This window comes from Apis florea, unplaced genomic scaffold (assembly GCF_048593485.1).
Source record: "Apis florea isolate Af1SG1 unplaced genomic scaffold, ASM4859348v1 contig_2293_pilon, whole genome shotgun sequence".
In the NCBI taxonomy this organism is placed as follows: Eukaryota; Metazoa; Arthropoda; class Insecta; order Hymenoptera; family Apidae; genus Apis; species Apis florea.
In genome coordinates, this window is record NW_028256554.1 from 2,415,283 (window position 1) to 2,430,692 (window position 15,410).

Sequence of the window (15,410 nt, forward strand, 5' to 3'; positions counted from 1 at the left end):
GTTCCTCGTTGGACGAACTCCCCTCTCTCGATACATCGCCGCGGTCGGCGGCGTGCTCTCGTCGGATTTCCCGATGTTCCGTAGGAATTTCCGTTGTTCAGGAATTCGTCCCATTCTGTGATTTCCTCCTCCCCCCCCCCCGTTTTGCTTTATTATATTCGCTTCCTTTCCCCCCCCACCCCACGATATAATAAACGCTTAAAAAAGTCCAACGCTCCTCCTCTCCCGGAATCGGTGTATATATATACACACACACGCGCGCGCGCGCACGCATATATATTCGAGAGACTTATCTTTCGAAGCACGACACGACGCCTCTCGAAAACGCGGAGGTTTTGAAAATCGGTCGAGGTTGAGGAGGAACCGATAACGTCGAGGCGCGACGACGTAGAAAGAGAGAGAGAGAGAGAAAGAGAGGGAAGAGGGGAGGGCGTGAATAATTTTCAACAAGAGGGGCGGCGAATCGATCGGGAAAATTGAATATTCTCGTTAAGAAAATATTTCCACAGGCTCGGCCGCGCCGATTAAGCCGGCTTTGAATCTCGCCGTTATCCCGCCACGCGGTTTTCCTCGCACGTGTTTTTCAAGCACGTCAACGTTGTGTCTCTCGTGCCTCTCTCTCGCGCTCCACACATCGAGGACACGGGAATTCGAAAATCTTGACAGCGTCTGGACGAGGGAGGGGAGGGGAGGGGAAGTCGCAATTAAAATAATTATTTTTAGAGTGCGGCGCTGGCCGGCGACAAACGTATTTTTGTCGACGATTATCGCGCGCTCCGAGTGGATGAATTTTGCGCGCTTCGATCTCGTTAAAGAAAGAAAGAAAGAAAAAAAAAAAAGAAGATGAAAAAAAAAACAATTTCATTTTATTCGATCAAGGGACGAGAACGTTCGACGAGAATCGATGGAATTTCGAAACGAAAATGATAAATATCGTATCGAATAATGGGGGATGGATTGGATTTCTCTCTTTTTTCAGGAGGAGGACAAAAAAAAATTCATTCGAACGATAACGATCGACTTGTCGATCGCAGTTACGCGTCTTTACCCGAATGATCTCGTTCCTATCCGATAGGATATTTTTCTATCGTGCTGTCGAGAGCAACGAGAGCAAAGATATTTTCGACCGATAATATCGGCCCCCAGAGTGTGTAACGGTATTCCAGCGTGTATACAGCGTGGAGCTCCGCCCCTTGCGACCGCGGACTTGACGGCTGATTGAAAAGTTACTGCGCGCCCCCAATCTCTCCAAGATGAGTCCCTGAAATTAAATCACTGCTTTCGACGGGGGGGTCGCCTCGCGAGGGATGGATGAACGGACCTACCGGCGTTTGTTTCGCGGATCATTAGATCGCGTCCAAAGGGGATCTTGTGCCCCCCGCGCGGATAACCGTTCGATCTTTCGTGTCCTCTGGAAAGAAAGAGAATTATATTATCTATCCGCGTTCGTTAATCTCTCGTCTCCAGATCGAGAGTAATCCTCGGAACAGCTCGAAGCTTCGTTTTTTCTTTTTTTCTCTTTCGAATCGTTCCTCTCGCAAGAAGGAACGGAACAATAGTTGTCGAATCGTCGACTCACGACCGAGGATGATAGGAGAGCTGCGTGTCACGGTGCAATTTGTCCGAAATGGTTTAGGAATCGCGAGGGGACCCTGCCCGATCGCATTAACGACATTTTTACGTGAGAACGCGGAAGACACGCGATCGAAAAAAGAAAAGAGGAGACTTCGTTCGAGAGAAGAGAGGGAAAAGAGAAGGTTAATCGGATTAGACGCGTAATTAACGGGTTCGAGAAATTGTAGGTTGTGCATCTTGTCCTGATCCTCGAGATCGCGATTCGTTAATTACGCGCATTAACGAGGGTGGTGACACGCCGAGACGCGTCCGATCCACTGATGGATCCACGAATCGCGTGGTTGGATAATTAATAGTCGTAACTCTTTGAAAAAGAAAAGAAGAAAAAAAAACGAGAAAAGAGAGAGAGAGAGAGAGAGAACACTTGTTTCGCCATCGCGATAATAATACTTCCGGTACGGGAAGGTATAATGGATTAAAAAGAGAACTCTACCCTTTCGGGGAGGAAAGCTTAAAAAAGCTTTTGCCGATGATTTCTCGAAGTTAAACTCGCGGGAAGGCGCGTGTCAGAGTACTTTTTTTTTTTCCTTCCCCCCTCCCCCCCTCCCTCCCTCCTCCTCTCTTTCTTTTTCTTCTCGTAATTAAAATACGGCGGCCGTCATCGCGTTTCCATTACGGAGGAGAAGGCGAGGCGGCTCGTTACGAGAGAGAGTTTTGTCCGAACGAGAAAGGGAGGAGGTGGAGGAGGTTTCGGCCTCCATTATGGCTGGGTCACGCGCGTTAGGCCAACATAATGTGTGCGAGACCCGTTCTCTCTCGAGCGGAGCCTCCTCTCCACGGCGCGGCCGCGAAAAAGAATCGAGCGACGCGATGCGCGCGGGACGGGTGAAAATGAAAAGGCGCGCTTCAGAGAGGCGGCGGGTTGAGGTTAGGATCGCTACGCCGGTTTCTTAAAAACGAAGAACGAGGCCGAGGGGTGGGAAGAAGAGATGGACGGCGCGGATCTCTCCGCCGCGTTACAATCACGCCGTAGCCTCGAGGTTGTTAAGGAAAGTAACCGACGACCTCGTTATTTTCCCGACGAGCCGACCGGAAACAAGGGAAGATACGCCGATTCGCCCGTGGAACGGTCGAGAATCGCGACGACGAACACTCGTGGAGAGAGAGCGTATCGTCTTGTTTCCCTTCCTTTTTTTCCTTTATCTTTTCGAGAAACACGACACGACAGGTGTCGAGACCAGACGAGTTCTCCTTTCGGATCGGATTCTCTCGAAACGCGCCGAATCAACACGCCCTATGATTCAAGAATTTACGAGCGGTTCGAGCGATCTTGGATCGGTCGAAGGGTGCACGAGGCGTAAACCATTGCGGCGTTTCCGAGGAGTCGGTGACGGATCGGGGGGGGGGGGGCTGACCGCAGAAGGGGCGGATGGAACGGTCCATCTGATCCGCGGTGCGCTTTAATCAATGCTAACAATCCGGTTATTGTTCGAAGGGTCGAGGGAGAGTTTCGAGGGAGAGATGACTTTTCGTCGAGCTTGCGAGGGTCAGTTCCTCCAGCCCTCGACTCGATGAAATTGCGCGATCGATTCGTTTCGATGGATTAAAATCCTCTCTCTCTCTCTCTCTCTCTCTCTCTGTCTCTATCAGTTATTATTATTATTATTATTATTTACTTCAGGATTTCGAGTCAATTTTAGGGGGATTAGATTATTATCGTTGAAATCTTCTTAGAAGAAGGTTGTTATCGACCGGAAGAAAATTGGAAGTTGGGCCCAGCTTGGTCCGAGCGCAATTAAAGTTCCAACGCGGCTGATTTATGGATCGTAAAGAAGATTCGTTACCACTCGTCCCGATAGTTCTGCCTCGTTTTAAATAGAATCCTGGCCGGATTCGGCAAAGGATTCGCCTTTCCTTCGTCGTAACCTTCGCAACGTGGCCCCCCCCAAGTTCGTTCGAGATCGCTCCCTTTCACCAAAATACGACGCGTCGTGTAATTACGCGTTGGACGAACGGCGCGCGAACGAGGGAACAATGGTCGGAAAGAAGGATTATTGGCCGCGATAATATCAACCGGCGGCGCCCTCTTCAACCGACGGCCGGCTTGGAGGGAAGAGGGCGCGCCGCGAATGCACTTTCCTCGAGCGCCAACAAAGACGCCGCGGTTTTAATTACAATGCAATTTTCGCTCGCCCCTTTGAAACGCTGTTACGCCTGCTCCGCTCGAACGCGCGGAGCAATCACGCATCGGTCGTGGCGGTCCCACGGCGACGCAACGCGCCGCGACGTTTTGATCCGCCAAGATTAAAGGGGTCCCGCCCTTTTCTCTCCCTTCTCTTCTCTTTTCCATCCGTCGCAAGTGTGCGCAAACAAGACACGCGATTACGCGCCATTGTCTTCCTCCTCCGTGAATCGTCCAACTCGCTTTCCACTATTCTTTGGTTGGAATAAAAATCTTTCAACCAGTTTGCCAGACCGGGAAGGATTCGATTTCGATATCCGATTATTTTCTCATCAAAGGGTGGTTTGGGAAACTACGCCATCCACTGCTTACATCCACCTCCCATTAGTCGAGAAGATGCCGCGCGAACCCCATTTGCCATCCAATTTCTGGCTGATAAATTCCAGAAAACGCGCGAGTCATTGGCACAGGGTGTATTGGGGGAGAGAGGACGCAAGAACTATAATGGATTATCGGTCGAGGGAGAGGCTGATCGGTAATCGAATATCAGTCGGGGTTAAAATCCATCAAATCCTCCTCTCCTCCATGCACGCTCGACGCGACAAGTTACTCTCGCTTTTCTATCCCTACCCCCTCTCCCTTCCCTCTCCCTTCCCTCGATCGCGCGTTGGTCGCTGCACTCTCATTGTTATCGCGCGATTGTTAACACGCGTTCCTTCTCCGCGTCGTACGTGCTCCTTCCTCGTTCAAACTTGGCCTTCTTTTTCGAAAGACTATCGAAAGTCGGTTTTCGGGCGAAAACCAGCCCTGGAACGAATGCCGTAGTAATTTCTTTGTCTCGTACGTTTTACGAGCCACGCTCCCCGGATATAAATCAAGGAGGATCTCTTAAGGGGTGGCGTGATTCAGCGGCCCGCTTTTGTCGCGGCCAAGTGGTTCTTCTTCTCTCTCTCTCTCTCTCTCTCTCTCTCTCCAATCGAGTTCAGGAATCGAATCATTCGCGAGGGCTGGAAACGACGCGTTTCGAATCGTTTCTCTGTTCTTTTTCCCTCGAACTCGATTTTTCCGCGATCGACCGCATTCTTCGTTCCATTTTCTCCTTTTTTTCTTTTTTCTTTTTTTTTTTTTACACGTCGACACCGCATACGCGATTGCCGAGCAAGTCCGGCATGATGCAACGATCGATCATCGACGGGGAATTCGGCGAAAGCGATACGACGAAAGTGGACACGACAACAGCGTAGCTGTTACGAGCGAAACATTATCGTGACGTTATCGTTCGAAGGTTGTTGTCGTCGTCCGACGCGGCCATCCGTCATGATATCGTCGGCCATCCCCGGCCAGGCTTTCAACCCTCCGAGCGCCATCACCACCGTCGCGGAACCCCATGTGCGCGTGGCGTAATCGTGCACCAGGTGCCTCTCGCTAACGTTTCCTAACGAAGGACACAACCCCCGTCGCGCTTTTCGTCCCGCGCCTCCCGCTCTCCTCCTCTCTTATTTTTTTCTCTTCCTTTTTTTCTCTTCCCTCCTCCCCTTTCTTCTCTTTCTCCTCCACTCCTCGCCCTCCCTCCCCTCTGTTGTCCCTCGCCAACAGGAGAGGCAAGACACTCGGGACAGACGGGCCTGGCTTCTCTTAACAAGCATTGAGCAACTCTCTCTCTTTCTCGGTACTCGGGGACGTAAAAGGGACTTTTTGCTTGTTAGATTGTTTGCTCTCGTCGAACGAGAGAGGGCGGAGAAATTCGGTTTTTGCCGCGGAGAATAACGCGGCGTTCGTCTTCTTCTCTTTCTCGAGAAACCGAGCCGCGATCGGGGAGGGAACCTTTTTCTTCTCCCCTCTTTTTTTTTCCTTTCCTTCTTTCTTTCTTTCCTTCGAGAACGATCGTGAGATCGTTCGTTCGACGTTATCGCGTCGTTGTTAGATATCGTCGTTGAAGGCCACGCAAAAACGTCCACTCCGTGGAAAAAACTGCATCCTGAATAATATTTGTTCGCGCCTGTACCACTCTCCCTCCCTCCCTCCCTCCCTCCTCTCCTCCTCTCTTTTTCCCCCTGTTCGCGGTACGTAACGTAAGTTTGCGATTCGAAGGTTTGTTAGCGGCCTCTTCTGCCTTCTTCCCTCTCCTCGGCTTTGTTCCTCGGCAAAAATGTCAAAGAGGGCACGGAGACACCCTTAGGACGGTAATATAAGACGGGGGCTGAAGCGACGAAAGTAGCGTTTCGAGGGAAAGAGGCGAAGTGTTTGGAGATTGGAGTGTATCGCGGAATATTCGCTCGAACGTGAAACCGATTCGTTCTCCTTTTTTTTTCTTAGATTCCGAGCGGGGCGGAATTGATTGGCCCCGTTCGAGTTCGGAGCATCCTTTGCTTTACGCTCTTCTATTCTCTCTCTTTCCTTTTCGATCGTTTGACGGGAATCGTTGGGAATTCTCCGCTACGAAGATACGTTCGTGAAATCGGTTGGATAGATCGGTTGCACGAAAACTTGTGTCTTGCACGAAACGAGGAGGGGGGAAAAAAAAAAGAAAAAAAAATGGTAAAAATGGTTTATCGATCGTACGTGGCGGCCTTTGAGCCGCCGATTTCATCGACACAGCAGCCCGCCGTTTATCCTTCGTTAAATCAATGAGGCCGTTTTATACCACTTTCTACTCGGCTTGATATCTTGTATGAGCGGCGTAAGTATCCACACGGATATCTCGGCAGATTTTACAAATCCTTTGGCCAAACAAGTGGCGAGGATCTGGCAGGTGCCATTTGCCATTGAAATCCTGCTGCCATTAGAGACGTCCGATCTAAATCCCGGTGGCATTTGCGCACCGGATTGTCGTCTTATCCTCGCGTCTCTCTCTCTCTCTCTCTCTCCCTCTCCCTCTCCCTCTTCCTCCTTATCCTACGCCCCTTTCTCTCATTTCCTCCTTCCTCGCGCCTTTCTCGCGCCACCCCTCGTGCATTTCGGTCTTGTTATTTCACTACTCGTCCTCCCTTCGCGGCGGCCGGTTACTCGCCAATGTAGAATTTCTCGTGGACCGTTTCTGGCAGCGAACGTTACCCTGTTAAGATCCGCAAAGCAAACACCGGGGCGGAGATAAGAGTGTCCTTCGGGAACAGTCCGCCAAGGATAACAGAGAGCTTTAAAAGGTTCGTGACGTCCTTGCCAGCACTTCCCGCGTGGCCGTTTTTCAAATTCGATTCGCCGTTCGTTGCCTTTTTCCATTCCACCGACACGCGACGCGTAATATTTTACAGGTTTTACAACACGCGGATTTTATCTCGTGTTCCTTCCTCCTTCTCTTTCTCTTCTTCTCCTTTTTTCCCTTCTCTTTTTTTCTTCTCTCTCGAGGATGGCGATAAATCGTTTTGGATTACGATGGATTTTCACTTTTTCTTTTTTTTTTTTTCAAGAAATGCCTTCAAGAAATCTCATCACGCTTATTATCGAACGAATCGCGCACGTTCGTTTTTTTTCGTGCTTATTCCGATTCATCCGACCGCGGTACGAAGAACGAACGAGCCGTGGATCTTTCGCCGACCGGCCAACTCCATTGACAACGAATGCCTTTCAATTCGGCTTCTCGTTACGTATTCAATTAGCCCGCGAATCTTGCGGATACGGATTCCTCGAGAGACGTCCGCGAAAGACGGGATAAGGGTAGGTTCCGCGGTCCAAGCAAAATAATTTAAAACTTTATCAACGCTGGGTATACCTTGGGGGTGGGGGAGGAGGGATCTCGTTGGAATGGAGGTGCATTAAAGGATTAGTCGCTGGAGAAATATCTCACCGGTGAATTCCTTCGCCCGGAATCTCGAAAACTGTTCCTCGAAGAGGAAGAGTAATCGATATTCCACTGGAATCGTCTCTTTACAAAGGGTGTTGTAACGTGCACGATCATCCTTCTAATCTAATACTCGCGTGATTCTTCGCGTCGTCGAATCGTAGGATTATCGAGGTCGAGGAATTCTATAAATCATCGTTACGGGTCGCTTCGTTAAACCGACGTCAACCGACCGATTTTCCATTCCCCCTCATCTCCCTAGGCCAGAGAATCTAGGTTTCTCGGTCGACACGTTTCTCTTTTTCTTTTTCGAGGTTCGCTCTCTTCAAAAAAATTTCTCTTCTTCCCCACACATATTACACCACATGCATGCACCATGGTATGCAAGTTTTCTTCTCTCGGGTGGTGAACGACGTCGCGGTCCATTTTCTCTCCTTCATCCCTCTTTCATCCCTCTCGATGAGGCGAAGATCCAAAGCGTGACCCGCGAAATCCGGTGTCGATCCGGCCCCCGGTTTCCGTCTTTAATTTTCGTAGATGCAGCGAGGCGCGAGAGTTGTGTGTCCCGCGATGATTATTCGGAGTGATCGGGGCGGCGAATGTCCCCCCGCGCGGGGGAGACAAACTCGAGCGTAAGAGATTGCTCTCCGCCCCGCTTTCCCATCTTCGACCCCGAACTTATCCCCGAGTTTTCCCTTTGTCTGGCCCCCACGGCCCCTTTAGCGCCCCTACGTGTGTCAGTCAGTCAATCAACGGAATCTAGCGGTTCCTAGCATGCTCCTCTCCTCCCTCCTTCAAAAGCGCCGCCGATATTAAAAGACGCGCCCTCCTCCCCCTTCGTTGTGTCCCTCCCTCTTTCCTCTCTCTCTCTCTCTCTCTCTCTCTCTCTCTCTCTCTCTCTCTCTCTCTCCTTTCCACCTGTCGAAACGGAGAAACCTTCTCGCGAAACTATCCACATATTTTCGCGGGGATAGTTTCAAAAGGAAAAAAAAAAAAAAAAGAAAGTATCGGTCGAATAAAATTTGATTTACGATTCTCTACGATCGATTCTTTTTTGGGAAGAATGGAAACGGAATGGTGATAGGTAAGTTAGAAAGAAGAAGTAGAAGAAGAATAGAATAAAATTATCGAAGGAATGTGTTATCGTACTAGATTATGCAATACCATGTTATTCGCCGTTGAACGAAAGTTTATTTAGTAATAAAACGAACGAACAGAAGAGAAGATTCTCGGTTCGGGCAACCGGCCGTCTCTAATTTGCAGGGAGGAGGAAGGGATGGTTGGATGGCATTGAGACAGGTCAGTCCGCTGTGAAAATCGGATATATGTATTTACCCACCCGTTTGTTCACCCTCTCTCCCCCTCCCTTCCCCCCAGGGGGAAATCCAGTTATGAATACGGGATCGTTTCGTTGTTTTTAGCGGTTTGCCGACGATCTCTTTCTCTCTCTCGGTCGGCGGTCACTCGGCCGCGAAATCGATTAGTTACGCGGAACAATGAACGGACGATAAATTAGGTTTTCGAACAATCGGGGATGTAAACGTTTCGTTGTGCATCGAAGGGGACGTTGTTGTTGCATCGAAAAGAGGAGGAAACGATGATCCCGCGGAATTTCGACACTTAGGGATACCTTACATCTCAGAAATGTTTCTTCTCGTCCCAGCTTTTTAAAGCAATCGGCCACGTTTCCCGATAATATTCGCGTCGCGGTCCCGATAACCGCAATCAAGTTCGTTACCCACCTTTATTTCGTGTTTGGAACTTTGTTTCGGCCGCCACTGCGAACCAAAGCTGGTCCTTCAAACGCGGTGGCGAGAGACCAGACGGCCGTTATGCCAACTCTCTCTCTCTCTCCTTTCCTCGCTTCATCTTTCTCTTACCAGCCACCTGTCCATGTCCTTCTCTCGCCACGGGGAAAATATTAGCCGCGGGCTTCGTAGCGTTAAAGGGGAACGGTTAAATTAATAATTCGCAAATTGGCAAGAGAAATGCCGCTCGTGTACAACCCCCTCGTCTCTCCCTCTCGAGTTGCTCCTTTTCGGGTGCAGTTTGCGGTGTTTCCACTCGGCTAGGGTGGCACCAACGACACGGGTCACTCTCTCTCTCTCTCTCTCTCTCCTCCCCCTCTCTCTGTTCGAGACTTCTGTTTTCGAAAAGCAACCGTCGTCGATTAAACAGCTAATTAGCATCACAGGGGAAGGAAGACGATCGCATTTCTCGAGACTGGTTGGAACAGTTTTATTAGCCTTTTCTCGGCCAACTCTCGACCTTTTTCCACTTGCAGAATTTTTTCTCTCGTCTCGCCGAGGAGATTAATTATGCTCCGTTGATTGTTGTTCGCTTCGTTATTACACGCGATTTCTCTTTCGTCGGGGACGATTATCGTACGTCGCCTCGAACACCTGCGATCGATCGACTTTTTCTCTTCCCTTTTTTTTTTTTCTTTTTTTTTCTTTTTTGCGTTCCGATTTAATTTTCCGCGACGCGGAGCACGCAGAAACGATTCGCGAAACGAGGAACGAAATAACAGTTGGAGAACCGTTTGTCGATTTCTCGTCTAATAACACGTCTAATAATCTCGAATCCGCTCGAAGGTGGTCGTTTCCTTTCGAGCCGACACCCTCGTGTGCGCGAAACCGAGAGGCAGGATAATTCGACCGGTAACCGTAATTACGGGGCCCCGTTCCCAGACACCGCGTCCTTTCTCCCCGCCGCCTCCGTAACGAAACTTATCATTGCCAATGCAAACAACGTCATTATCGTCCTCCTTCCAACGATTTTATTTCGATTCGGTCGAGCAGGAAGAAAGGCACGAGCCTTTCGATTTCGATATCGTTCTTTCCACGAATCGTTTTAAAATCGTAACAAGATCGATAGCAAGAGACAAGGTAATTAATCGATCCCCTCGTTAATTATTAATATCGAAGCGTCGCTTTCCCGACGAAAGAAACTCGCTTTCGGATTATTATCGGTTTTATTAAAGATACAGGGCCAGGCGTTAAAGATGCCATAAACTCGCGAAGTTAGGCGGATCCATTAATTCTCGAAAGATTGCACGGGGTACAACGGAGGAAGGGGAATAAATGAAAAATGCGAGAAGGTGGGCGCCCTATCCATCCTCCTCCGGTAAGCTGGAGCTAAGGAGAGAGGCTGGGAGAGACTTTGTAACCGATTCGATGCAATATCCGTCGCATCCGTGCGGATGACGGCCGTTGGAAGGGACTGTGCTATCCGTAGGTGCTCGTGCAGATGGTGGTGGGTAGCCTCGTTTTATTTTTCTGGGACGATCGAGCGCGTGTACACGGGAAATTGAAGGATGAAGATAAACGAGAATTCTGACGCAACGGGCGCAACCACTGTCGATACTAGTAGTAGTAGTAGTAGTAGCAGCAGCAGCAGCGTATCGCGACGGAGGGGAACGGAATAATCCCGAGTCGAATAATTCTTATTTACGAGACTTCCGCTCCGTGTCGCCGCCGTGTCGCCTTTTCACCATCCCTCCCCTCCCCTCCTCGAACACGATCGCGATTTTCTCGCGAGTGGCGAAGGCGAATTATTATCCGCTTTGAATATAAATGGTGTAAAATCGCGTGCGGGGATCGCGGACAGCCTTTCTCTTTAATTACGTTTAATAACGCGGTCGGTCGAGGAAAGGGGAGGGGGGGGAGGGGAAGGAAAGAAAGATTTTGCCGCCAATATTCAGACCTCCTCGAGGAGGAGCCGCGTTACTTCTCGAAACTCGGAGGCTATTTTTCGAAAGAATCTTCTGCGCTCCGGTCGCGACCGGTAATTTCGGAATAATCTCGAGATATAATCGGAGGAGGGGATAGGAGAAGGGAAACGTGGATCGAGGCGGTGTAAGTACGAGAGGAGAGAGAGCAACCCTTTCTTTGTCGGCGCGGGGAAAGGGAGAGGAAGGTTGCGATTTCGGCGAGCTCCGGGCGGGTTTTCAACATGTTAATTGTATATTTGAGGCGAGGTGATAAACAAGGCTGTGGCTCGGTAGCTCGGCTGCCGAGCTCTGGAGTCTTCATTACAGCCGGTAATATATAACCGCGGGCCCCGAGGGGGCATGCCGCTCCTCTCCATCCCGCTCCAACGAGTTACTCTCCAAGAGTTCGATATACCCGGTGACCCGGCAACACGCCTCTTCAACGGCTCTCTCGATCAGCGAAATTCGATCTCGGGTCGAAAGGTCGGCCGAAATTGCTCGCGAAAATGCCACCGATCGCCATCTCTAATCCCCGTCTAATCCACTCCGTCCAAGGCGTGGATTCCCTTCCTTATTAATGCCGTTCCTCTCTTATCGAGACTCGAGCGTTCTTTCCCTCGTTCTTATCGAGAGACACACCCTCCCCCGTTCCCTTCGAATCTTAATTCGAATTTTAATTCGCGATATTAGGAGGAGGGAGGAGAAGCAAGCTGGTAATTAAAACCTCGTGGATGGAAGAGAAAAGGTAGGTAGGTAGGGCGCAAACTCGTCGAAAGGTGGATTGCCGCGAGTTCGTCGAATCGGTTAATCGCGATCTCGCATCTACCGGTGCCTCGCAGCGAGGATATTCTGGATAAGGGCTCGAGTGGAGAGAGAAGGGGAAAATAAAAAAAAAGGAAAGGAAAAAGACGAGGAGAAACGGCGCGCGCGATCTCGGTCGCATCGTGAAAGCGGGCCTCTCTCGCGAGACGCACGCATACAGGCGCAATCGATTGGCCTTCGGGTCGAAGAGGCGCGAACCGGTTCCTCCTCGGACCGCGACTCGACGATTTTCGACGTGGAATTCGTGGACAGCGAGCCGAGAGCCGAGCTCTGCAACCCTCGGCGAGTCGGGGGGGTTCGTTGGAGAGAGATCGCGGTTTCGTCGCGGAACGCGCGAGATAAGAATAGCGAGGAAGAGGAGAAGGAGGAAAGGAAGCGGCGCTTTCATCCGCGAAACGAAGAGGTGGACGAAGGGGAGAGGCGAGGGCACGCCCCCTCGGTGTCAGATTTTATTTATCGCGCCGTGGCTTTTTGTTTCACGGTAAATACCCCGGGCATTTAGGAGTAAGACGTTCCCCGATTTATGGTCTCCTCGGCCGCCCTCGGCTCCCTCTTCCTCTCTCTTCCTTCGATCTCTCGTCTCTTTTCCTCTCCTCTTTGCTCCGCCATCTCCACCACTATCGCTGCTACTACTACTACTACACTACTACTACTACTACTACTACTACTACTACTACTACTAGTACTAGTACTAGTAGTAGGTTTTGTTTTTCGATCCTTTCCACGGATCCTGACCGGAAGATCTCTCTGTTCTTGCAGATAAACATGGAGGCTGTGACGTCGACCGACTACGACTCGTCGAATCTGAGCAGAAATTTCAATCAGGTGGGGTTCAACACGTACAACTATTCCCAGTTCGAGGAGAAGTACAAGCCGCGGCAAGCGTTGAAGTACGGGGACGAGTATGCGGAGTACGGGCGGAACTCGGTCAGGTTGGGGCCGAACGAGAGGTTGGCGAGATTAACGTCGTTGTCGTCGTCGAGGCATCAAGAGGTTGCCGGGAAGATCGATCAGAGATACGCGAGGAGTCACTCGCAGCCCGAGCGACAGCACCATTCGACCCACGAGGCGCGGTCCAAGTCTCAAGATTCCCGCGAGTTGACCTTCTATCACATAGATCCGCCCGCCTCCTCAAGAGCGGAGAACGTCCACTCCGCGAAGACGCATCGCGGTGTCGCGGTGGAGAAGGGTCAGGGCAAAAAGGAGTTGACCTTCTACGAGATCGATGGGCCCGCGTCGCAAGAAAAGGCGGCGAAAGACGGCAAATCGGACGGAGCAGGAGGAGGGAAGGACAAAAGCGAGAAAGGACAGAGGGAGAAGGCGCACGGTTGTTCGGGCGGCGTCCAGGAGGCCAAAGCGTGCTGCCCTACCTCGAAACACGCGAGGCAGGAGCAGAAAGGAGCTGCTATCGCGCCGCCACCCAATTACCAATTGAACAGATCCCAATCCGATCTGACCGATTGTCAACTGCCCAATTATTACAGGCATCGGAACAATCCTTACATCGATCCGCCCAAGTACAGGCAATTCGACAGGCCGCCGAGGTATCAGGAAACGCCGCCGAGATCCGAGCCACCGCCAAAGTACTCGGAGGTGGCCAGACGTGGCCAGGACGACTACAAACGCGTCCAGGTGAGCGAACATTTCCCCGATCCCCTCTCCGCCTCTTCCTCCCTCCTTGGTCTCTCCTTGGCCGCGAAGTTTCGCCGAGAAGTTTCACGGTTACGCGTAACCTTATCAATTCGACAGGAGGAGAGGGGCAAACGGCAAGGTGGGGAGGAGGAGGAGGAGGAGGGAGCTTGGTAGTAGGCATCGGTAGCGGCGGTGGCAACGGCGGCGGCAGTGGCGGCGGCGGCGGCGGTGGTGGTAGTAACTCCAGCAGGGGAACTCATGGCGCCGAGACGCCCTCTAATCTGACCAGTATCACGCCAACCGCGCGAGAAGCAACACGCGCTCCTTCGTCGCGGTCGCGGCTCCCCTACAAGTCGTGCGACACGCGTTGCCCCAACGCCACCGCCACCACCACCACGAACAACAACAACAACAACAACAACAACAACAATAACAGTCACCACAACAACCACAACCACAACAACAACAACAACAACAACAACAACAACGTAAGCAGCGGCAGCGGCAACAACTCGAACAAAGAGGAGGCGTATCAAGATGCGAGCGAAGAGGGCGAGGTGATATCCGGCGGTTTGACCACCAGGTGTCACGGGGATTTTTCGAAAGCGTTCGTGTCGTCGTCGTCGTCGTCGTCGTCGTCGTCGTCGTTCCATCATCATCACCACTACCACCACCTTCATCATCATCATCATCATCATCATCAGAATCGGTGCACGAGCATCGGTGTCGGAGGCGCGGTTCCCGGCAATGCCTGCCAAAGTGGTTCCGGTGTGGCGTGCGATCCGTCGACGTGCGACAGGTACAAGGGTGCCGTGGATTGTTTGCTGAAGGCGAGCGAGGCGGTGCAAGGTCGTGTGTGCGACAGATCGATGTTGAAGATCGAGAAAAGGGATTCGAGCAAAGGGATCGTTCACGGGATCGAGGGGGTGGTGGGGGGTGGGAAGTGCGGCGGGGATAGGATGAAATCGGGGCAGGAACTCGGTTACGGGGGCAAGCACGGGGCGGAGCAGCAAGTGGGCGGCAAGTCGAAGGGTCACGGTGATGTAACGGGTCACGGGTTCAAGGTGGAGAACATGAGGTACTACGGCGAGTTGAAGGGTTACGACTTGAAGTCTTACGGGACGATCGACAAGCCGGCGTTGGGCGTCGTCGTCTCTGCCCACGAGAAATCCCATTTGCACGGGGCGAGCGAGAAGAACGAGAAGTGTCACTCGAAAGTGTCCACCTCCTCCTCCTCCTCCTTGTGCTCGCCCGCGATGCAGAGTTACGGCCTGTCCAAGGTCGGCGGCGGTGAACGCCCAGCCGAGAAGAGCGTGTACGCCGATCACTATTATCACCGATCGTCGCACTCGAAACAACCGCAAACCGCGTATCAAGTGTACCAGGAGACCAAGTACTCGTACAACGTGAGCGGGGTACCGGGGACGCCGGCTCAGGCGAGCGCAGCCGCAGCTTTCTTCGCAAGGTCAGTTACTCAATCTGCTGCTATACCCCTCTTCCATACACGTACCGCGCGCTACCGCTCGCGATCACGCGCCTCTCCACCTGTTTCCTTTCCCCCGACGATTTACGACTCGCCTTCCCTCCCCTTCCCTCCTCATTGTTCCTTCTGCCTATCTGTAATTGTCCACCGTTGTCTACCTGCCTCGTTTCTTCCCTACCTTCCATCTTCCACCCTTGCCACCAACGAAACGAAACGTTTCTCCAAC

General features: G+C 51.6%; 1 protein-coding gene across 1 annotated transcript in view; it reads left to right on the forward strand.

Annotated features, from left to right (window-relative positions):
• The window catches only part of LOC100863339 (uncharacterized), a 247,090-nt gene that overhangs the window by 75,134 nt on the left and 156,546 nt on the right, over positions 1-15,410 (forward strand). Inside the window, 3 exon segments of the mRNA XM_086903552.1 lie at positions 12,829-13,701; positions 13,819-13,840; positions 13,843-15,166. Coding sequence (XP_086759678.1) covers positions 12,829-13,701; positions 13,819-13,840; positions 13,843-15,166 — 2,219 coding nt within the window.